The following is a 22,591-nucleotide window of genomic DNA, read 5'->3' as shown; positions in this document are numbered from 1 at the left end:
CTTGACTAGTGTAAGCACTGCTCAGCAACAACTAAAACATCGGTGTGTTATCATCAACATTATTCTTATATTAAATCCAAAACACAGCACTGTACCAGCTACTAGGAAGAAAATTAACTCTATCCCAGCCAAAACCAGGACAGACAGATTCATGGTGGATGTAGTCATATATAAAAAGTGAGAATTTGCCTAATGCTAGATCCTGGACTAGAAACACACTGGCTTTTTTATACAATAATAGTAGCAAAGGTTTGAACAGGTTTAGCCTGTAAACAAAAGAAACACAATAACACAGAGATCAGTGTGAAAACATGAGTAAAAAATTGAATTTACAGGGATTTCTGAGGGAAGACAGAGCTGTCAGCACAATCCTTGACTGACTTGGGGTTTCAGCTGTTAACACTTCTGCTCGGTTTAGCACAATGGGACTCCACTCCTGACTATGCCATCTCTCCCTTTACCATCATAATGTCTGGCACATTCACATTGTTTAAATCAATTCACTTTGTACTTAGGAAAACATTTAACATGTTAGTAACTTAGAGGCAGGACATGAAAATTAGCAGGACTGAAAGGGTGGTGAATTTCTTTGTAAGCTGTAAAAGCTGTAAATCACTGTTATCTTCTTCTGACAGCTGTCAAAAGTATATGGTCCAGTCTTCAGTGTTCAGATGGGCCAAAGGAAAATAGTAGTGATTTCTGGATATGAGACAGTGAAAGAAGCTCTCGTAAACCAGGCAGATGCATTTGCAGAGAGACCTAAAATCCCAATCTTTGAAGATTTGACCAGAGGAAATGGTAAGTTGGTTTTATTTTTCCTTACCAGCTTGACTTATTCATAAAGTTTTTTCCTAGAGACAAAGCAGAAGCTGGCACGTTACTTTGGATCAGAGACCATATAAGGCATTGGAAACAGGGAGAAATTTCATTCATTTCAGTGCATTTATTCAAATTTGAAACTACTGACAGTGACAACAAAAACCACCATAACTCTAACAATAGCCACAGCAACAGATAATGGATAGTGTCACACTTTCAGGATCTAGAACAGGGGCATGCATGCCAGGGAAGGCATTTCTAGCTCTCATGATATGGTTCCAGACTTCTGTTGGTTTGGGCTTACCATAGAAACTCCTTTTCCTGAAATGACTATTATACCACTACTTCTCATTTCAAGTGGTGAATAGTGCTTTTAAAATCCAAATGAAGCATTTAAATGGAACACATACAGAATTGGGGATTTATTTTAATAAGGGAAATACTGTATACTGACCTGGGTTTCCAAATGAGAATTTCATACCCAAACTTCATTCTAATTTTTCATGGGAGTTTCGTATTTACATCTCCAAAGACCCTTGGACAAATTCAGGAATAATTCTGTGAACATTTGAACAGTTGCATCATTTGATCACATTATTGCGTGTAAGCTTTCTTAACACCTTATTTTTTTCCTTGGAAAAAATATAACCAAAGTCATTAGTTACATGGTGTAACAATTTCAGTGAAAAAACTGATTGAGGAGGTTTTAAAATGCTACCTAAATTTTAAAGACATTTGTGCCTAGTCAGGTTTCTCCTGCAATCATCAGAGACATGAGATCTCAGTTCAGTTCCACTTCCAAAATATGATGATCAGCGGTTTGAACTTGAATTTCCAATGTCCTCTTTCTTTCAGTGACAACTGTCTCTCAGAGATATATGTTCTTCTCAAGACTTGGTTAAATACCTCTTAAATAGTTTATCCTCCTTTTTTTTGTGCAATAAACCTATTGTTGAGCCCTGAAAATACTTAAGGGAAAGTTGGTTTTTTCCTCAGCCAGATATAATTTAGCTTGTTTTAAAAGTGACTGCTACTAAATAGCTACATTATTTGTCTACAAATTAGTTATTTAAAATCTTCTGCCACCTTGAAATGTTCTCTTCTTCTGTCAGGGATCGTTTTTGCTCATGGTGAAAACTGGAAGCTGATGCGAAGATTTACACTCACAGCCTTACGAGACTTTGGAATGGGGAAAAGGGCCATTGAGGATCGCATTGTGGAGGAGTACGGGCATCTGGTAGACACCATTGGGTCACAAAAAGGTGGGTAGATGATTCATTCTTCAAACCTCTAAGGTTTTGTTCAAGTACCCAGAGGCTTGCCAGTACGCTTCTCAAGTTCAGACCTTTTTAAGAAACGTACTTCAGGCTGAATCAATTTGATGAATTAGGCTCCTCTGGCATTTTTGTGTCTTGGCATGGTATTCTAACATTGAATAATAATCAATAATAGCAATCAATCATAACAAATAAATAGCAGTAATTAGTATTAAATTTACATTTACAAATTACAGCTCTTGCCACAGTGTAATATATTCTTTTGTTCATTGTATAGGAAAGCCCTTTGATGCTAGTAAAATAATTAATGCAGCAGTTGCTAACATAATTGTATCAATATTACTTGGAAAACGATTTGACTACAAAGACTCCAGATTTGTGAGACTTCTACGTTTGACCAATGAAAACATGAGGCTTGCTGGGAGACCTTTGGTTACGGTAATGATAAATATTTTTATGTTGTTGTTTCACTGGATGCCATAGAAACATAGTAATACTGGTAGTCAATTGTTCCTATTAAACAGAAAAATCTGAGACTGAGAGATAATAGGTTTACAAGCACTTTCTGGGGCAAAACAGAGCTTGAGAGACAGTCTGGGAATCTTGAAGCCAACAATCAAACCCCCAGTCTCTCAAAAACATACTTAAGCTGTAGTTTGAAGAGTGCTAAACCTGGACTGAAAAAATCAGACCGCGTAGTGCATGAACAGCAAGCTCAGCATTCCCCAAAAATACAGTTCACGCGTATAAAGTAACCAGGCAGAACAGTACACTCTCAGAACACGGGGCAGGGAGAAGCTATACAGTACGTGGTCTACCGGTAAAAGGAGCTCTGACACAAAATCTATTTTCCCATGCTTCCAGTCACTGAAACGTCTCAATGAGTAATAAATACTCTCTGATACTCACATGCAATGCTGCCACACACCAGATTCACTTCTCTTCCTTTAGGCTTTGAAACAGAAAATAAAAGGTCACAGAAGAGCTGGCTAAAACAATAAAAACAGTTGCAGGCCAACATTTCCAAATCCCTGGTGGCAAGTTACAGGTGTTTGTGTCTGACAACTACACTACTCCTGCAAAACAGTAATTTGGGGTGGAGAGTTTTCCATGTATTCAGTGGTCCTTGATGGATTTTTCTACCATGAATTCATCCAGTCACTTTTTCATGTTCTAAAGAACAAAGCATTAATGTTAAGACTTTGCCTTTGTATCTGTAAAACGGGCACAATATTATTAATTTGTTTCTGTAGTGTTTTCAGACCTCTGGCTGGTAAATTCTCTCTAACATCTTTCACTCTTGCAGATGTACAACATCTTCCCACACCTTGGATTCCTCCTAAAGGCTAACAAGACTCTCCTCCAAAACAGAGATGAATTCCATGCTTTTGTACAAGTTACTTTTATAGAACATCTCAAAACCCTGGACAAAAATGATCAAAGAAGTTTTATTGATGCTTTCCTGGTTAAACAGCAGGAGGTAACTGAATCTTTTCTCATTTATTCCAACTTTCATGTTTATATGAAGACATTTACAATTTCCTTTCAGCCCTTATAATTATAGCTATATTTCTTTAGGGAATCTATCTTTGACAAAACACGTATAACAAACCGGTAGCGTCGAACAGATAGTTCACCCTGTTGCAGTTCCAACCCCTTTTAATCAGCAAACATTTATCCTTATTTATGCTTTTCTTCAGACTGTATCAATATATTTACAGAGGCTGTATCTTTTCATCTGTTCTCTCTGTTGTCCTAGCCCTTCTGGCTCTTTCAAAAACATAATGCATTACAGAACAAAAGCACTACCCGGGCTTTACCGGGATCCTTATTTGGGGTCTCTGATATATCAGGGTTACATTCTTCATAGAGAAACCAGCTCTCTTTGCAGCTTGCCCCAGTAAATGCAGAGACCATGCAAAACATAAAACCTGGACTCTTGTCCAGGTACAAGCCCAAAGATTTTCTTTGTCTTTCACACTTTTTTAAAATATAGGATTTATTTCTTAGTAAATGTTTAGCTATGTAAATTGCATTTTCACATGGAAAGCTTTAAGTTTTCATCCTTTTATCTCAACCACTTCTTTCAGGAGAAATCGTCTACCAACGGGTATTTCCATAATGACAACTTGCTAAGCTTGGTGAGCAATTTGTTTACTGCTGGTGTTGAGACAATTTCCACCACGCTGAACTGGAGCATTCTGCTGATGCTAAAGTACCCTGAAATTCAGAGTAAGTGCTTTTATGACAGATGCTGTTACACTCAGTACATTAAGAACTGAACAGGAACCTGGACAGTCAACATATCTGTTAGTACACTAAGTTACAAAAAGCCAAGATTTCCAGCTAATTATTGTCTAGGTATAGCTGTACCCTGTGGTTCAGACCCCGTGAGGGGCACACTAGTCAGCCTACCAGTAGATTATAAACAGAGTTTATATGGGCCAGGTCCCTTGCTCAGTAAAATCTCATTAATTAAAAAGAGAGCTGCCCTGTGTTGGCCAATGAAATTGTTCCAGGTTTCCCTCAGAAACAGGCTGTTGATAAACCAAAGGCCTGTGCAGATGTTAAATGGACTGTACTGAGGCTTTAAATACCTGAGCAGATTCAGGGAATTGCTCTTTGTCTGACATCTCCATTCCAGTTTATGGCACAGCGTTGTTAGGAGTCAAGTGGGGGGTTTGAGACACTTCTTGGTCAGAGCAAGAAACTTTAGACAGAAGAGAGGGCAGAAAAATGCAAGTCTTTAGGTCTCTTATTGGTAAAGAAGTAATCACACACTGTAGTTCTGTCCACCTCCCATTATTTCTGAAAGGAAGGAAAGATTTTGGGAGAATTTATGGTCTTTTATACTTTATATCAGTAAAGCACAGTATGTCTCAGGGATGAATGAGTCCTTGTCTCTTTCTTATAGTTGATTCTTTCCTCAGGAAAGGTCCAAGAAGAGATAGAGCAAGTGATAGGGTCAAACCCCCCACGGATCGAGCATCGAACTCAGATGCCATATACAGATGCTGTCATCCATGAAATTCAGAGGTTCGCTAATATCCTGCCATTGAATTTGCCTCATGAGACTGCTGCAGATGTCACTCTCAAAGGCTATTTCATTCCCAAGGTGAGATGCCTACAGGATTGTTTCTTTTAGCATTTCTTCTTTCTCAGACCTGATTAATGTGATAAACCTGAACTCTCTAATGAAGTCACATAACAGCAGTCAGAATAATCTCTTTCTCCAGGCTGACAGTCTTGAAGTCTTATTGCCATTACTGCCACCACAATATTTGTCCACGGATTAATTCCACTGTCTTATTTTGCAGGGAACCTACATTATCCCCTTACTGACCTCTGTCCTGCAAGACAAATCGCAGTGGGAGAGACCAGACATGTTCTATCCTGAGCACTTTCTTGATGCCAACGGAAAATTTGTGAAGAAAGATGCTTTCATGCCCTTTTCAGCAGGTGCCTTCTCTTTTCCATTTACTGCTGTTGCAAGTACAGATCTTAGACAAGAACTACTTGTACCAGTGGTTTTTTTGTTACTACAGCCTGGCCTCCACACTCTTTTTCATGGGACCATTTCACAACCCATATTTCACAGATTTCTCAGGACACACCACTGATAAGAGAGAGTACTCACAAATGTCTGCTAATTCCTCCAACCTCTGGATCTTATTGGTTTCTCAGTTAGTATTCAATGTTTTTAAATGAGAATTTGTAGTGCCTTCTTAAATATGAGGGAGGTTTTCAGCAAATTCCATGATGGTTTAGATAACACATTTCTGCATTATAATCTGTAGCCCACAACTGCTCTATGGCCTGGGTTTCTTTGTCTCTGACTCTTACCATACCCAGCTGCATTGTCTATGACCACACACAAAGCACGCAGGAAAGGTGGCTTCTGTGTCTTTCCTGGGGAACCATGTTTCATTTTTGCACGTCCCTTTTAAAAACTCACGAATAATGTCGGCTGGGATCAAGACTTCATATACTGTGCCAACAAAGAGGAGTTGCCTTATGTAAAAACCCAAATTCTGTGTAAAATCAAAGGACAGAAAGGGGTTGCCTTTTGAGGCTTCCACAGAGCGTGATGTTCACCTAAGCTTACGCACCTGCACCATTTGCCAAAGCGTGGGAGATTCCGACCCCCATGATGACTGCTCCTTCTCTGGCATTTTTCCTGCTTTGCAGGCTCTGTCATTGCTCAATTAAGTTCCTATACATCAGTCTCTGGCTAACTTGTCTATCATATCCACAACACTCTGCATTTTTCATAGAACCTGTTTGTGTATTTTTAATTCTGCATGATATTTGAATAAGGTTTTTCCTTGTCATACTCACCATCCAACATACAGTAAATAATTTTTTTCATAGAAGGACTTATGATACTTCCAATTCACAGGCCTTCTTTTTTAGATTTAAGTCTAGATGTCCTGGATGAAAGCACATCCAGGGAGTGTCAGGGCTGGGCATTCCCTGGAAGGCTTATTTCATAGCAAAGCCATGCAACAGCGCTTCATTTTCCACTTTCTGTCATACAAGGGAGTTAAAATCAAATCTTAGTTCAGGTTTTTGTTAGTTCTGGCCTTGAATCATCATGCTCTGATTAAGACAGTTTACAAGCTGCTGAATTTGTCCAAGACTGAGAAAAATTTATATTCACAGTGCTTTTGAAGAAAGACTTATATTAGGGGGTCCATAGAACATGTCCACACTCCATAGAATATCTCCACCACCTTCCTCCTAGAGTCACACTCTAGCCATCATTTGTGAGTCTCCAAGGTCTTTTCTGACAAATTTTAACATAAAAACTTGCCTGTGACTAGACTAATAGAGCCAAAGACTAGACTAGACCAGCCAAAGTTGGTCTGGGATCCAAAAATTGTACCAAGTAGAGAAAAAATCTGAAAATGAAGAAAAATACAGATTTTATTGAAAACTGGAATTAAGCAATTCAAATTGCATTTCCATACATTTCTCCCCAAACGCAAACATTTAGACAAATGAAAAGAAAAAATATCACCAGGTGGCTTTGTTATAATACCTCTGAAGACCAAGTATCCTCTCTCTCAGATGACTCTTGTACTCAAGAGACTTTTAAGAGCTACTGTGCTCTTTATTCATAGCTAGGATGTGACATTTCAAGTGTTCTGGATTCCCGCTGATCTTCCTCGGAATAAGAGTTGCTCAGAGGTTTTTATTTCTTCCAACTATTGAAGAAGCAGCTCCCACTGACTCTCTTATGGTTGTTCTGCATTTTATTCCAGGGCGGAGGATCTGCGCCGGTGAGACTCTTGCCAAAATGGAGCTCTTCCTCTTCTTCACCAGCCTCCTGCAGAGATTCACCTTCCACACCCCCCCTGGAGTTTCTACCTCAGACCTGGACCTCAGCCCTGCTATTTCATTTAACATCATCCCCAAACCCTATAAAACGTGTGCTGTAACACGTTTCTAGAGCTCTAATCAGCATCCATTTGCTTCAAAAATGTTTCAATTACTTTTTCATGATATCTGCCTTCTTCATTCTTTGGCCAAAATAATGCACAGCATGACATCTTAATGAAGGTTTCCAGTACTTCTAAAACAAAGTGGTGTTCTTTTATTTTTTATATCTTGGGGGAGGGCAGAAGTGGACCAGAAGTGTGGACTAATTGATGACTCATGGATTAACCTATTAGAGCACCTAATCTGGGCTAAATAATATAAAACCTCAGCTTTCACATTCTTACTTCAATTTTCACTTGGTAATGTGTGTTTGCTGAAAGCACATCCCCCAAAAACACTCCCAAGTCCAGGTTTCTCCAAAGAGACATACAGACCATGAAGCTGTGCCTAGCTTGTACTGTCCTGCTTAAAGATAAGCACTGCAGAGCCTCTGTGGTGAATGTAGGATGTTCAGAGCTTCAGGTCTTCAGGTCTTCAGAATGGTTGTTTGGTCTTGGCAGGCAGATGGGTTTGAAGCTGGGTTGGATATACCAATGTTCTCCCAACACCTTCTTGCGGCTTCTTCCCTTGGCTTTTCTCCCTAATCCTTCCCCTCTTCAGGAGCATTCAGTCCCTGCTTCTGCCTGGGCAGTAATCAGTGCTGACCCTCTGTGATATGCCTTAAAGCTCGGCTTTTCTTAGGTTGGCTATTTTACTTGGCACTAGAAGGGCAATATTCCCTGTTCTGCCATTTCTCCTGAGACTAGGTGTTGAAGCAAGACACTCGTTCCTTCTCCTCGGAGGAGACGCTCCTCTGAACACTCCCTTTCATTTGATCTCATTCCCTTGGTTTGGGGGGTTTCATATCAGCGCTTCTCCATATGCCTTTGTCTCCTTACCCGAACAAGATTCCAATCATTAGGCTGTAAATAATTAAATAATTATGAGGAGATTCAATCCACTTAAAAGTTGATACACAGAGCACAATTCAATTGCTTTAACCCCAGGCCTCTAGCACCATTTTAGGCACCCTCGGGTTTTTTGCTTGGCCTTCAGCTGCCAGACTGGGGGAGAAAGGTCCTGTGCCACATAAGCCCCTTGTGCATGTTTCAGATAATGTAGATACTTCAAACATCTGTGAGTGTTCAACTGTAGACTACTAAATAGAGACTAGTGATTAAAGACTCAAAAGTGAAAACAATATGAGAATCCAAAAATTGCATGAGTGGTTACATCATTTTTATTTTCAGGAGCAAATTTGCCCTCTTCTTGAATTCTTCTCATGTAATAATTTCCTTAAAATTTTAAGGAAAATTTTTACAAAGGAGTAGTAAACGTCTCATTTGGATCTGTTTATTTTAGTTTCTGGATTCTCAAAGGAGTTAGATAGAAAGGAAATTTAGCCTGAGATTTTTATTTGTTTCCAAATTTCAGGAGGCAAAGAATTTTAAAACTCGTGCCTCTCCTACTTTCCAATCCAGGTTGCAGAGCAGGTGCAGGTGAAAACTTTGCCAACATGGAGCTCTTCCTGTTCTTTACAAGACTCATGCAAAAGTTCCTGGTTTGTCCTACCCCTGAAGCATCCATTTCAGGTCTGAACACAGTAAGGTGCACTGGCCTTTCAGCAGACATTTTAGGATCTGGCCTATGATTTGATAGTCTTTTTTTTTGCTAATACATAAATCCACACACTCCTGTGACGACAGAGTATTGTACAGCTGTTATGGTGTCAGGAGTCTGGTTTTTTCCACTTTTTGTGAACATTTATAGATGTCTCCAAATTCATCTTTCGGCCTGGCCGTTTTAAACAATACACAGTTGTCTCCACTTCCAGTAGAGGACAGACCAGAAAAGCAATGCAGAAGAATGGCCAAACTTACTAGATACAGTAGGAGAATACTCCTACATGTCTTCATGGTGCTCATGAGCTGTATATCCTCATGTTGTTATCCCCTCTGAAGCACCAATTGTGCTAACCGTACATTCTCATTATTGGGGACCATTTTGCATCTCAGGGGGAACAACGTTAAAAAATCAGAACTGCTGCACTGGAAGTTCTAGTACTCCAGATCCTCACAGCCTCTGTTGCTATCTAGTCCAGGGCTCCTGTGAGAAAAACTAATGTAACTTACAGGACATTTCCATTGCAATCTTGTGTGTGTGTGTCTTCTGAGCTATATTTGCACTTGGAGAACGCGATGTTCTTCATCATTTAGCTGAGATCTGTGAAAATTATCATTTAATTAGCTTTACCAGGAATAAACATATTTTCTTCATTCTCTGCCCCTGAAGTTTAAACATTAAAAACATTTATTAAATGGGGGTGGGGTGGGGTGTCCACTGAAGGCAAGGTTTGAAAAAGGGAATCGCTGTAGAAAAGGTATTAGAAGTTGGTGATCACATTTCATTTTCTGGAGCTGTTCTTTCTCATATCATCAAAGTACTCAAAATAAATCAGATGTTTGCATTTCTTGCTCCTATTAACCTTTAAACAAAAGACATTTATTTTGGTAATATAAGAAATCTAATGTAACAAGAAGTCTTGCATTTATCTTATAAATAACAATTCTGAAGCCATAGAAAGAATGTGATAATTGAAAGCATGATCACAGTGCATGAAGAGGTGGGAGGTGATACGATTGCACTGTGTTTTCCTGAGAGAGTGTTTCTGTATGTACAAATCAGCTAATCTTATCTAACCATATTTGTACATATTGATTCACATGACCTCCATTAACCTACTACCTGAGGCTTTTCCACGTATTTCTCTTCAAAGATAGAATCAGATCAAAATAGATTTTTTTAGTCTTTTTCCAGCTCTAACATTTCAGAAAAAATCCACTCCGTTTAAACACTGTTTTTTCACTTGGGGAGTTGGACACACAATGATGAAAAGAAATGACTTTTTCATGAGCAAAACAGGCCCCTATTCTTTACACTACTTGCCAGGAGTTGCCATCAGCCCTGGAGAGGCTAAACCTCCATTTCTAGGTCTTTACTAATTGAGAAGAAGGTGGGCATCATCTGAAAGATGGCAATGTCAGATTGTTCATGAGTTATGGCACAGTTGCTTGATGTTTGCAAGATCACCAGGATGAACACCATCATGGAGGCTGTAACTCCTCCAGGCGAGACCCACACACTTCAGAAGAAGGCAGAACCTGGTTGTACTTGAAACAGGACATTCATTCACACCTAATGTTCGCCAAAAAGGCCCACAGTTATAATCACAAGAGTACTTAGTCTGTTGGTCTGCCCGATTGCCTTGGACAGTTTGGGCATGCTACTGTCAGACACACCAGCTGACTGACTGCTTCTCACCCTGAGAAGAAACGGAAACTCTCCCTCCACTACATGACACTTGCATCCGTAAAGTGGCAATTTCCTCTTTAATCATTATTTCTCTCTCATTTCCCTGCTATCTTCTGTTGACCTTCTTCCAATGATGAAAGGCAAACAATGCTACAAGTCAAACAGCCCTGAAAATTTATTTCACAAATATAGAAGTATCTGACACAGCCTACCATATGCAAAGAAATAACAGTTGTGTACTTGTTGTAGCAGATCACTTCTCAAGAAAAACCTTAAGCCAAGTTGACCTGAGTCCAGAGGGTTGTTAGGATTTTTCCTGAATATTCTGTAAATGGATAACCTCAGTAAATAAAGCATGCACCCATGGCAAGTAGCTGGTGCTTTTGTAATGAACCTTCTGACTTGCTATTAAACATTGCGTAAACACTGCCAGCAAATTCCAGCTGTCAGAGGGCTCCCACCTCCTGGCGACAGTAAAGGGAAGTTAAAATTGACTGAGAGCCAAAATAACCCTAGATTGATACTGCTTCAAGCTTCCACGTCTGCTCTCTCTCCGTAGGCAGTGTGGGAGTCGAGTGGTGCTCTTGGTTCAGACCCAGTATCCTCAGGGTACCACCCAGACACATCAGGGCTCATTGGCTGAGTGCTGGTGCACAGAACATCGTTGTTTACTGAGCGATCATTACAGGGTGCATAGGGGACCCTTCCCTCATCAAGCATGATGATGGTCACCTCTTTTCTACGTGCTTATTGCTTGTCCTGACTCTTCTATTGACTATGAAAAAAAGAAAGTTTCTGGAATAGACATTGCAGAGAGAATTTCCACCAAACCAAAGCCTTTACACATCATTAGAAACCTGCTCATCACAGATCGGAAGGGGGCCTCCCGGATATCACTCATGTAAACCTTATTTTTCTTCCTACTGTCCCACCATGCAGTCAATGAGCATTCGTGGTGGTGCTCTCTGTCTAAACTTCAACCCAGGTGCAGAATGAAATGTATTAAACCAAACTCCACCTAAAAGTGCAATAGGAGGAAAACTTCAAATACTACATAATTCATTCTCTTTACTGTAGGTGCCCTTTTATCACATCACCATATAATTTCTGATTTCTCTCGAAAATATTTTTGGCAATTAAAAGGGATCACCCCTGTTATGAAGAATTCTTATCATTTTGGGACTAATATACAAAGCATGACCAGAAAATAAGAGGTTGGGGAGAGGCACAAGATCATGTATGCCTCTGTAAGAATCCATTACAAGGACATCCAAATGTCTAGACTGTGGCCACAGCCTGCTCCAGTACTGAGTCTGTAGACCCCAGAATGTTACTTTTTGTTTCATGAAGGAAAAGCCATCTTCTCTTCACATAGCAGTTGGCTCCTTATTCTCTTCCATTAACTGGCTATACTTCTAGGAGTAGATGGAGAAGGTAAATCCACTTCCATGAAAATTTCAAGTTCTTCCCATCAACACCTTTCTGAAGGCAAGAAGATAGAAGCAGCAAAGCTCATATTAGTGCTTCAGTGAGCTCCCCGCACTGGCTATACATCAAGGGTTTTCAACTGAAAAGTCAACAGTCTTGTCTGAACTGACCCTGATCTTTCCTCCAGGACCTTTATTTGCCCAAGCAGCCTGAAATTCTGCCTTTCATATGGCAGGATCCTATGTTGCATGACCACCTCGGGCTCTTTGCTGAGGTATCTCTGTTTCTCAAATGGTTATTTTCTGTCTTCAAACCAAAAAAACACTGGATGTAGTTACCTGGAAATTATTCTCCCTCTTGATAAATGTAGGATCTCCACAGCTTCTGTAAAAATGGTCTAATTGGGCTGAATGAGATAGAATCTAGAGGTAGACATCTGGCCCTATCAAAGGCAATGCCAGAATTTACCTGGACTTGAGAAAGACAAGAATTATAATAATCTTGATATATCCAGTTATCCTAAAACACTAGGCTGCCTTAAACCCAGATTGGCCTTTGAATCAGGAGTGTATACATCTGTGCACCTGCTCACACACTAACAAAGCACTATCGTTTCCTTCAATTCTCACTTTTCCATGGTCTTGCAGAAATTCTCTGTTGTATGCCAATAGCTCCCTCCTGCCAGGAATCCCTGCTTTGCTCAAAAAACATATTCAGTTTTTAAAAATTGATGAAGTAGAATCATAGCTTAGTTTTCCAAAACCAAATCTGCCAGCCCTGTATGAGTGGCTCAGGTACACATACTGTCTTTCAAATGGCACTGCACATACAGGTGACATTCTTATATTTAATCTAGTATGAAACTCAGAAAGCTAAAATAATAATGGAATATTTGAATATTAGTGAAATTAAATGTCCCAATCCATCTTTTTGCCCTCCTTTTAGAAAATTTTGTAATGTTTAGTCCAGGACCTGCTGATAATTCAAAATCCTTTGTGCCCTAAAAGGACACGTGCCTCCTACTCTGCTCCAGGCATGCATTCAGCAATGGGAGGTGCCCTCCATTATCATCATCCTGTCAGGTACACACTGCAGGTAAAGTTACCCTGGAAATTTAGCCATATGTTTGGGTTAATACCTACCCTAGACTGTAGTTGTCATTGTACTAGCCTGATTACCTTGTATAAACAATGCATGCCTTACAATGACTGTGCCCTTGAAGAAGAACTAGAAGACTGATAAAAGGGGAACATCCTGCCCTAGAAGGCATCGGAGGCTAGATGCTTGCCAAAGAAACAAGAAGTCAGCAAAAAACTGCGGTAACTAGGGGAAAGGTAAAGGCGGCAGGGGGAGATTGCGACCACCGGCTCAATTCAAGACTGGAAAGACTTGCTCCCCCCACCCGCAAAGAGCATGCGTGCTGATTTACATGGCAAGCAAGGCTAATTTGAACACAACTAACCAATGAGCCATGAACTTAGGCGGGCTTTTTACTAATCATGTAACAATATAAACACGCTGTAGTTCTTTTGTGTGGTGTGGTAGCTTTGTGGAATTACCACCTAGCACCCATCTTTGCGCAAACACGAGATAAAAAAATATCTCGGCTCTGTGGGCAAGATTGGCTTATTGCACACCGGGTACCAGACCCCGCTTGTGGGACGACAGAATTAGCCCATGAATGTGTCGAGCATCACCTCCTCACAGACCTGCAGGCATCCAGTCCTTCCAAAGGTCTAAGTGCAGAAAATATTTACCTTTCTCACTCACCTGGGCTGTTGTTAGTTAACCCATTAGATCGCATTGTTAGTGATGCCAAAGGATGCAAGGAAGAAAACCAGCAAGCCAATCAGTTGGGTACTGTGTGAAGTTTTGAAACTAAGTGAAGCCAAAGCTCGTATTATTTGAATTTTTAGCAGATTGACAGCTGCTGTTCAGAGGCTCCCTGGCAGCTCTTTGGTCAGCAATATGCCACTGCTATGCTTCTAGTCCACATTGTCTGAATCAAAGGAGGTCTGAGTGACAGTGGCACTCACTGGCTTGACAGAAGTCAAGCCAGCAGCTTAAAGGACAGGCAAACCTTGGAGGAAGAAACAGTCTTTTGGGTGTTAACCAATCTACTTTTTTACTTGAATCTGTGTAGAATACATTTTTTCCTCTCTTGCTTTCTGTAATACACCTCCTGGGCATATGCTGTTTGCATTAATCCTCCACAGTAATGGAGCCAATTACTTAGCTTTCATATAGGACTAAGGACACCCTTGCCGTCAGTATCAGAAGAAATAGGCAGAAAACATAATGAACAGGCCCGTGGTTCCTCCCCAGGCCCTTCAGAGCCTTTCTGTAGGCTTGGATCTCTAAGGTCCTCTCCCTGAAGCTCGTGGCTCATTCTCTCAAGTAGAGAGACCGACCTAACCTTGTTTCTCCAACAGGCTAACCCCTCAAATCTTCTTTCCCTTCCCCCCATGGCTTGTCTCTTTCTTTCCCTCTTTTGCTCTGTTTCCCAGACAAATTCAGGAATGAATCTGCACAGCTTTACAGGGTCCCCTTCCACCACCTGGAGTCTTTGTTCTGCCTTCGTCTGTCCTCCACCTTTCTGCTCTCCTTCCTTTGCCAGACAGGACTGCCAAAACGGGTTCTCACTCAGGCTTCAGTTCATCTCCTTTTCAAAAGGAAATAGGACTCCTTTTATTCTGGACCTGACTCCTGTGAGGTGCTGCAATCATGGACCCCTTCAGTTCAGTAGATAAACACAAGCTTAAGGCTAAAACTTAATAGTCCCCATTAAGTATTTAATTCAGGTCTGTGAGGAACCTTACCAGCAGTGCTGCGTACATGTTTGCACAGAGATATCTACAAAATACTAGAGATACATAGCAAATTTACCAGAAAGCAGCACCTGTAGACACACACATCCCCTTCACAGTCACGTCCCGCTTCCAGTCACACCCATTCAAATCCAAAAGGTGAAACTGTGGTGCAAAATAGGAATGCCAATAGATTCACAGGCTCACAGGACTGCAGGATGATTCAGGCTGGAAGGGACTGCAGGAGGGCAAAGCAGAGTGAGTTGTGAGGTGAGACCAGACTGCGCAGGGCTTTATCCAATTGGATTTTGAATCCAGAGGGATCCAAATACGGTTTGGACATACATAGGTGTAACAGAAAGTACAATACCTCTCTGGGTCAAAGTTAAATCCAAGATGGTATAATAAGCCTCCCACTGTTCTGTTTTCCAGTGGAGATCTGATTTTGGTACACTTCTCAGGCTGAGATCCAGGCTCTTTAGATGAGCTTGCATGGCATGATGCTTATTGCTCTACGTTGCCACGAGCATAAGGCACTGGCGTGTTGCTGTGGAAGTAGCCTCCATGACAGTGACAAATTGCTCACAAGGCAAATTATCACTAGAAGACCACCACTGCATTACCACTTTGCTTTTCTCTGGGGATATATTGGTAAATAGACATGCTGTAACACGGAAAGCTAAGAAATACTGACTAAATGACAAAGTCTAGTGATTCTTAAAATGTAAAAGAGAATCAACGTACTGGACCAGATGCCCTGTGAAACAAGACTCCTCCCATCTTAAACTGTCCTCTGCAAGGTGCTCGAAGAGGCAGTCCAGACTAGTAATTTATACAATATCAGGAACCAACAGAAATACTAAAAGTTATGAATGTCCTCTGGAATCAACTGCCTTGATTGGCAAAGGATGGTGACCTCCAGCAAGAAAAATTTTCAGAGCTGTTCTTCATACACTACTGTGTTGGTAGTACCTCAGGACACATGCTGTTAGTTAAAAGCACATGCAATTGGCAGGATTCACCTACAAATTCAGACACATAAATTTAGGTGTCTGACTATAAGTGCCTATATGTGCCCTTGTGACTTAATTCAGTTGTCTAGATCTTGAGTGTCGTTTGAGATGCTTTATGACAGCTGATGTCCAATGAGTAGCCCAGAAGGGTGTTGCTCTCCCATTGGGCCTCTGAACCTCAGGAAGGTGTCTCAAATATTCTAAGATGCCTGAAGTTGGACTAGACGCCCATGCCTAGGCAAGTAAGTAGAGGCTTAGTCTGCATTGTCATTATTCAGTGGAGATCTCCTGAATATAGTCGGTGGAGCCTTAACCTAAACAGACACTTAGGTTTGTTCAGCAGTAATTGAACCCTGCCTTTAGTGTCATTTCAGACACCATGCAGCATTGGAGATACCTGCACAGGGTTAACAAATGTGACATATGGGAGATTTGTTGCCTTCTGGATCAGCAGCTGCAGATCAGGAAGGGTACCTAGGGCACTGCTTGCCTTCAGCCAACCAAATAGAGCCCCTGTTGTATTTTATATCATAGGCAACCTGTCTTTGATAGTTGTGCTGCTCAAGGAACAACGTTTTACTCATGCCATTATCCTCCTAGTAGGCTCCTCTGCAAAAGCCTTATCAGCTTTGGCATATAGAAGATTTCCATGTGTTCTTCCATGGCCTTCAGTGATAGCATCTTCATTGTTGCTCCCAATATACACCTATACTTGGACACTCTTGACTGAGAGACAACGTAAATATCTCACAGCTTCTGTCTGCCAAATTTTAAGTGAGTTTTAGACTGGTGTGAAAACAGTGAGACTTACTTCCACTCCCAGAAGGAGCATTTGCAAAGCATTTGGAGTTATTTACTGACAGAATTGATGGAAATGACTTCTAGCAAGCCCTCCTGACTTGTGATAAAACACCTATGTGTTGAATTTAAAATCTACAAGATTTTTTATCCAGTCTTTGCGTGTTTAGCTCTATCATGAGTAGAAGATAGACAGACAGATTTGTCTTGAGAATAAAGGAGATGCACAGTAGAAAGGAAACAGATTTGTTTCTGTATTAGACATTAAAAGACTTCTTTTTCTTTAATTCAGACTGCTCCCTGCAGGTTTCTCTGCTTCTTAATTTCACATACTAATCCCTTTTAGGTCGTGTTAGGGAAAGGAGAGACTTGAGGACTTATACCAAGAGAGACAGATGGGGTTAGAGATGTCCAAGGATCCTGCTGTAGATATCCCAGAAAATGGTTATACAGAAGGAATAATTCTTCAGTCAGAAGCAGTACCATTACAGTTGAATTACAACACAACTATTAAACTTACAACCATTCCTAAGTCTTTTGGATTTGCCATGAGCAGTTTTGCCTGAGCAGAGAAGTCATGACCAGTTAATACCTTCAATTTTAGGCTTACGCAGGATATGATTTCTGATCTCACCTAACTTATTAAATTCCATCCAAAGTGCTCCTGCAGTGCATAAAAGTTGATCTGAATGTAAAGGTTTGTGAGGTTTGGCTATAAGTGAGATTTGACTAAAAAATGAAAAGGTGTATGAATCACTCTGAAAAATGAGCAGGGAAGAAATTGGGCATTCGTGCTTGTCAGCAACGTTATTGATGGTATATTCATCTCCAGGACGTTACCCTGTGTTGGAAAGCCACAGCTATGTAATTTCTTAGCTAAAGTAGTAGCCATAAGCCTGCTATAACCCTTCCTCTGATGCTCTGGCAGAGCATAACCATGAATCATGGCGGCAAACTGGTCTGTCAGGCTCCAGGAGAGGGGATACCCGTTGTCATCCAAGACACAGACACTGGGGAAGGAGGAAATGAGGTTAGCAAGGTACTTCTGGCACCTTGGGTTGCCTCCCCGTGACCAGGTTTTGCTGAGCAGGCTGGCATGGGAGATGTCCAGGTAAGCCAACGTTAATTTAGGGTCCATCCTAAGAGACAGCACAGAAAGCGTATTAGGCAGAAAGCTGTGCCTCATATTCTCCAAGCAACTGTACTAGATTTAAAGCTGTCTTCTCCAGCCAAATAGATTTCCAGGTCTATATCGGAAAGGGGAATCAAAGTGAGCTGAGTTCATTAGGCTGGAGGTTTGGGAATAATTACAGAGGACAGCACCTCTCCATTTTAGGTTTTTGTTTATATAAGTTCCTGAGCCCACACAACACACTCCAGAGTGCCTTATTCCTTACAGGAAGAGCGAGGACTATGTTAAGGAAGGCAAGAAGCCTCAGTAACATATTAGGTGGCACAGGGGAGTGGAAAGGATATGATTTCCAGTCTCTCATCCTCCAAGACTGATAGATTCTCTCTGGATTTCAAATCCACTGCTGAGAAATTTATCCCAGGAAAAATGGAGCCTCTGGTTCCCCTACTCTTCTGCTCTGATGTCAGATCAATATCTCACCAGTAGAGGGATGTTAGAAAACTTAGAAGGCTTCAAGCAGCTGAGTAAAGCCCCCTTGTGCAAAACAAACTTTGTGGGAGTCCCAGATCCATCTATCAAATCTAAGGAGCTTTAACACAGGAAAGTCAAAGGAAATGGAAAGCAGACCTGTGGATCCCACATATACATGATGAGAGGAGGGGATGGGGACTATTCTGGAACATAAAAATGCAAAAGTGATAGACTGATTAAAGAAAAATCTTGGTAAGTGTTTAAGGTAATAGTTCCTTCGTTACCAAGTAATTCCTCAGTCAGGTTTTTGACCCAGTCACAGAGAAAGCCTAGCAGTTTTCCTGATATTTTTGATGTAAATGTACTTTCAGGAAATACACTGCTATAGTAACGACGTCAACAAATGACACGGAGTGCTTAGACATACTGAAGTCTGATATCTGGCAGCATGTCCGTGTCTGCATGGATTACCGTCTGGAAAGAGGGTGTTTTCACATCTACCTGCTTAGATAAAGCCACAGTTCTGGATATTTCACATATTCCATCCTGGAGCCCTGTGTATACAAAGATAAATATTAAGGCACTTTAAAAAGAAAGCTTTTTTTTAAAAAAAAATAAAGTCCAATAGTACACTTTTAATGGAATTAGCCAGGTATTTGAAATCTCCAAAATTATTAACTAGGTTCCCTCCACATTCTGGCTGTAGCTTTACATACCTGAAGGTCAGAAGGCACCACACTTTTCATCTAATCCAATGACCAGAACAATGAGGACACAGACCCTCCCCAAGTGACCTCCCCATCCAACTCCTACCCTCAGTTTGAGCCACAGTAAATTACCCAGTCCTAATACAAGGATTTCAATCATGGAGGAATCACCTATTCTATTAAGCAAGTTCTTCTACTGATTGGTAACCTTCACCATTAAAAATGTGTACGTTATTTCCCATTTAGGTCTCGTCTGGGTTCAGCTTTCAAGCACTGGCTCTCACTAAACCTCTAATTACCGCATTCACTACTGCTCAGCTCAGTCTGTATGTTGTCTACAGAATCCTATGGCCAGCAGCAAAATTAAACATAAATAAACATGCCTTCCTGACAAGGAAATAGCTTCATCTAATTGAAAGCAGAACTTGAAATGGTAACAGTGAATATGATATGGATGAAATTCAAAAGCTAGAAAAGCCATATCCTAGATCTTGTGTTTTACTTAAGTACAAAAAACCTTTCTACAGAGCAGAATGGCAGGGTCTACACTCCACGAAGACTTTATCTATTCTGTTTCCTCTAAACCAAGTAAGGCTGGACTGTACCTTGTACCTGAAAAAATTGTCCCCAGTTGATGGCATTTGTGTTTTCCAGTAGCTCCTGGTAAGCCTGTATCAGCTTTGGTATAAAGCTGCAAGAGCATTGGTATAACGGTCAAGATCATCCCTCTCATTCTGGGGAGAAAAAATATGGAAGAATCAAAATTCTCCCCCTTCCCACACACACATCTTTCACATTGGAATCAAAACTCCCTCAAAGCCAACCCCAGAGATCTAAAAAATGTTTCGAGCTTCAGGGTGGCTTCTTTTAGGACATTTTCAGTAGCAACTCTCAAGCAAGACAGTAGAAATATCTGTTGCTCTCCACAGTGTCATATTAGCAGGAAGCAGCAATGGTAGTAAGTCCTCATGTACCCAAGGCACAGTAACCCAAACCTGGCGGCGGTTTCTTGAAACTCTTGCCTAACTCATTGTTCAAAGCTCACCTCTACTACTGGTTGTCCCAAAAAACACGCTGTGTTATTTGGTTGCCAAGGTCAACGTGTTTAGACTGCATCTCTTCTGGTAAACAAAATAGTACCAATGCTTGTTCTCTGCCCCTGAGCTGAAATAGCACAGTCTGGCCTTGTCAATACTGTTAAACTCTCTTAGTCTCCAAAACAGGCTGGAAACGTCCAAACTGCCAACTAGGGATTGTCTGTGTCCTATGCTGACTCCTGCATTGCTGGCCTAGGAGAGCCAGTTGTCCCAGAGACCACACCAAGGATTTAATTGTATCCCATATGAGCCTACACCAACAAGGGCTTGTCTCCTAGCCTGGAGTTGGGGAAGCACCCACAAAGTCATGCAACTCAAAGATTGCTTTATCACGGTGGACAGAGGGGGTTAAGGCAATGCTCCCTCCCAGCTTCTCTTTAGCACTGCCTGCTACGGACCAAAAGACTGCAGAAGGACCCTTCTTTCACCCTGTAGCCTCATCTGCCCCATCACAAACTCACTAAGGCTGTTTTTTCTGTCTGTCTGTACAAAGGCTAGAAAGACCAACGAATCCTTGGAAAGTTTCATCAAGTGGCATGAGTGCAGGTAAAATGTTCTCTCCATAAGCTATGCAAGTTAATCTTCGGTTGGTGCAATCAGGATAATTACAATCAATTAGAGCGTGTACTTCATAAATAAGTTTGGTTACGCTATAATCACTAGGCAGAATGTTTCAGGAAAGAGCAGCACTCCATACAGTGGGCTTTGTGCTGGCACCCACTGGGATGTCTTATTGTACTTCACAATTGTTACACCCCGTTACACACTTCCCAGATAAAGCTAGCCCCATCCGCAAAGCTCTCAGAAAGCTGAGAGGAAGGCCCCAGTCATGCTGGATCCACCTGTCAGAAACAAAGATAAAAAACACATCAATCTACCTCCCTCTGAGGCCGGGTGATAACAGCTTTGAAGTCTGGCCATGAGATCACCACCACTTCCTTCCTGAAGGGGTTCCCTTGGCTGATGTTCATCACAGCTCCATAAACCTGCAGGATGAAGAGCCGAGAGAAGAAAGACAGTTTGAGACATGCTAACGTGGCACCTGTGTTATAAACCAGAGACTGAGCCAGCGACACGGAGCTGAAAGCACACGTTTAGATTTTCATACACACACACACATCACATAGGTTGATACCTACACACTCATCAGTAAGGCATATTACCATGAGATAAACCATTGTCTAATTATGCCAACCCTAATTACTTTGGAGGGGAGGTGGACTGGTTTGCTTCTTAAGTATGTGGATTTGGGTTAGCAAGCAGGGCCAGACAGACATCTCACATGTAGTCATCTAAACAGCAAATATCAGTCAGTCCAGAAGAAGCACAACCCTCTGCCCACAACTTTGATTCCCCGACAAATGTCCTGATTCACTGATGGAAATACCACAGAAAACGACAGGTCAGCGCTGTGTTACCTTGAGGGACTCGGGGAAACTCCGCTTTGGCATTTTCTCCAGTATCTGCAGCTTCATGGAGCAGTTGAGCACCAGCATCTTCCTTGCTGGGAACACACACAAGGTATAAAGAGTAACTCAGAAAAGCAATAACGTGGAGGAACTGAGTGGCATAATTGCTAATTTCATAAAATACGATAGCTCCCGCAAGTGCCCTGTTTCAGCATTTTCCTCTGGAAAGCGTTTTGGGAATAAATCTTTTTTTCCAGTAGATGGATGGGCAGAGAACAGCAGGGTGAGATGGTGTTTGGCAGATCAAACTGGAGTCAGAAAATCGTGGGCTTAATTTGCTATTCTATACCACGTTTCTTTTGTAACATCAGGCAGGTCACTTACAGATAGGTTAAAAAAAGAGGGCTTTCTCATGTCTGCCCCAAAAAATCGTGTTAGTTTTTGCTGCTAAAAACCGTAAAAATAAATTCTTACCACCAAATTCTTTAGGCCTAGATACGACTGACCTCTCTTACTGGCTACTGACAAGTAATTTGTACTATGTTAATTCAGCCTTTAACTTTTTAGGCTATGATTTGGGACAGTTCATCCCCCAGGGTAACTTCTTCAGCAGAGGAGTTACTGCGAGAATGACAGCCACAAATCTTATTTGTGAAACACCTGCCTTGCCTTGGCAATTTTTTTTTCTTTCCACCTTTGCTGTAAATCCAAACTAGCCCATCCAAAACAACATAGTTACGGTCTGTCAAAAAACAACAACAAAAAAAAAAACCACACAAAAAAAACCCAAAACCAACCAACCAAAAAACCCAAGAAGCAATAAAACTGTATCTTCACTTAAAAAGTCCAAGGAAAGAATTCAAATCCTAAGGTTTCTTAGAAGTACCACATCCTTCATCC

At 41.2% G+C, this 22,591-nt stretch overlaps 2 protein-coding genes across 2 annotated transcripts in view; one reads left to right on the top strand and one right to left on the bottom strand.

Moving 5' to 3' along the window:
* LOC103913266 (cytochrome P450 2K1-like) overlaps positions 1-7,548 on the top strand; it is a 9,425-nt gene extending 1,877 nt beyond the window's left edge. The window contains exons 2-9 of the mRNA XM_009319745.1: positions 636-798; positions 1,932-2,081; positions 2,374-2,534; positions 3,403-3,576; positions 4,187-4,328; positions 5,027-5,211; positions 5,414-5,555; positions 7,361-7,548. Of these exons, the coding sequence (XP_009318020.1) occupies positions 636-798; positions 1,932-2,081; positions 2,374-2,534; positions 3,403-3,576; positions 4,187-4,328; positions 5,027-5,211; positions 5,414-5,555; positions 7,361-7,548 (1,305 nt within the window). The remainder of the gene's footprint in view (positions 1-635; positions 799-1,931; positions 2,082-2,373; positions 2,535-3,402; positions 3,577-4,186; positions 4,329-5,026; positions 5,212-5,413; positions 5,556-7,360) is intronic.
* A 10,039-nt stretch (positions 7,549-17,587) lies between these two features.
* Positions 17,588-21,778, bottom strand: GLYATL3 (glycine-N-acyltransferase-like 3). Its single transcript, XM_009319744.1, is given in 6 exon segments — positions 17,588-18,014; positions 18,906-19,032; positions 19,791-19,866; positions 19,869-19,919; positions 21,161-21,268; positions 21,701-21,778. Coding segments are annotated over 6 exon segments (867 nt in total).
* Positions 21,779-22,591: the final 813 nt, after the last annotated feature.

Source organism: Pygoscelis adeliae, unplaced genomic scaffold (genome assembly GCF_000699105.1).
Source record: "Pygoscelis adeliae isolate BGI_AS28 unplaced genomic scaffold, ASM69910v1 Scaffold121, whole genome shotgun sequence".
NCBI classification, from domain to species: Eukaryota; Metazoa; Chordata; class Aves; order Sphenisciformes; family Spheniscidae; genus Pygoscelis; species Pygoscelis adeliae.
This window is presented reverse-complemented; position numbering and strand designations above follow the sequence as displayed.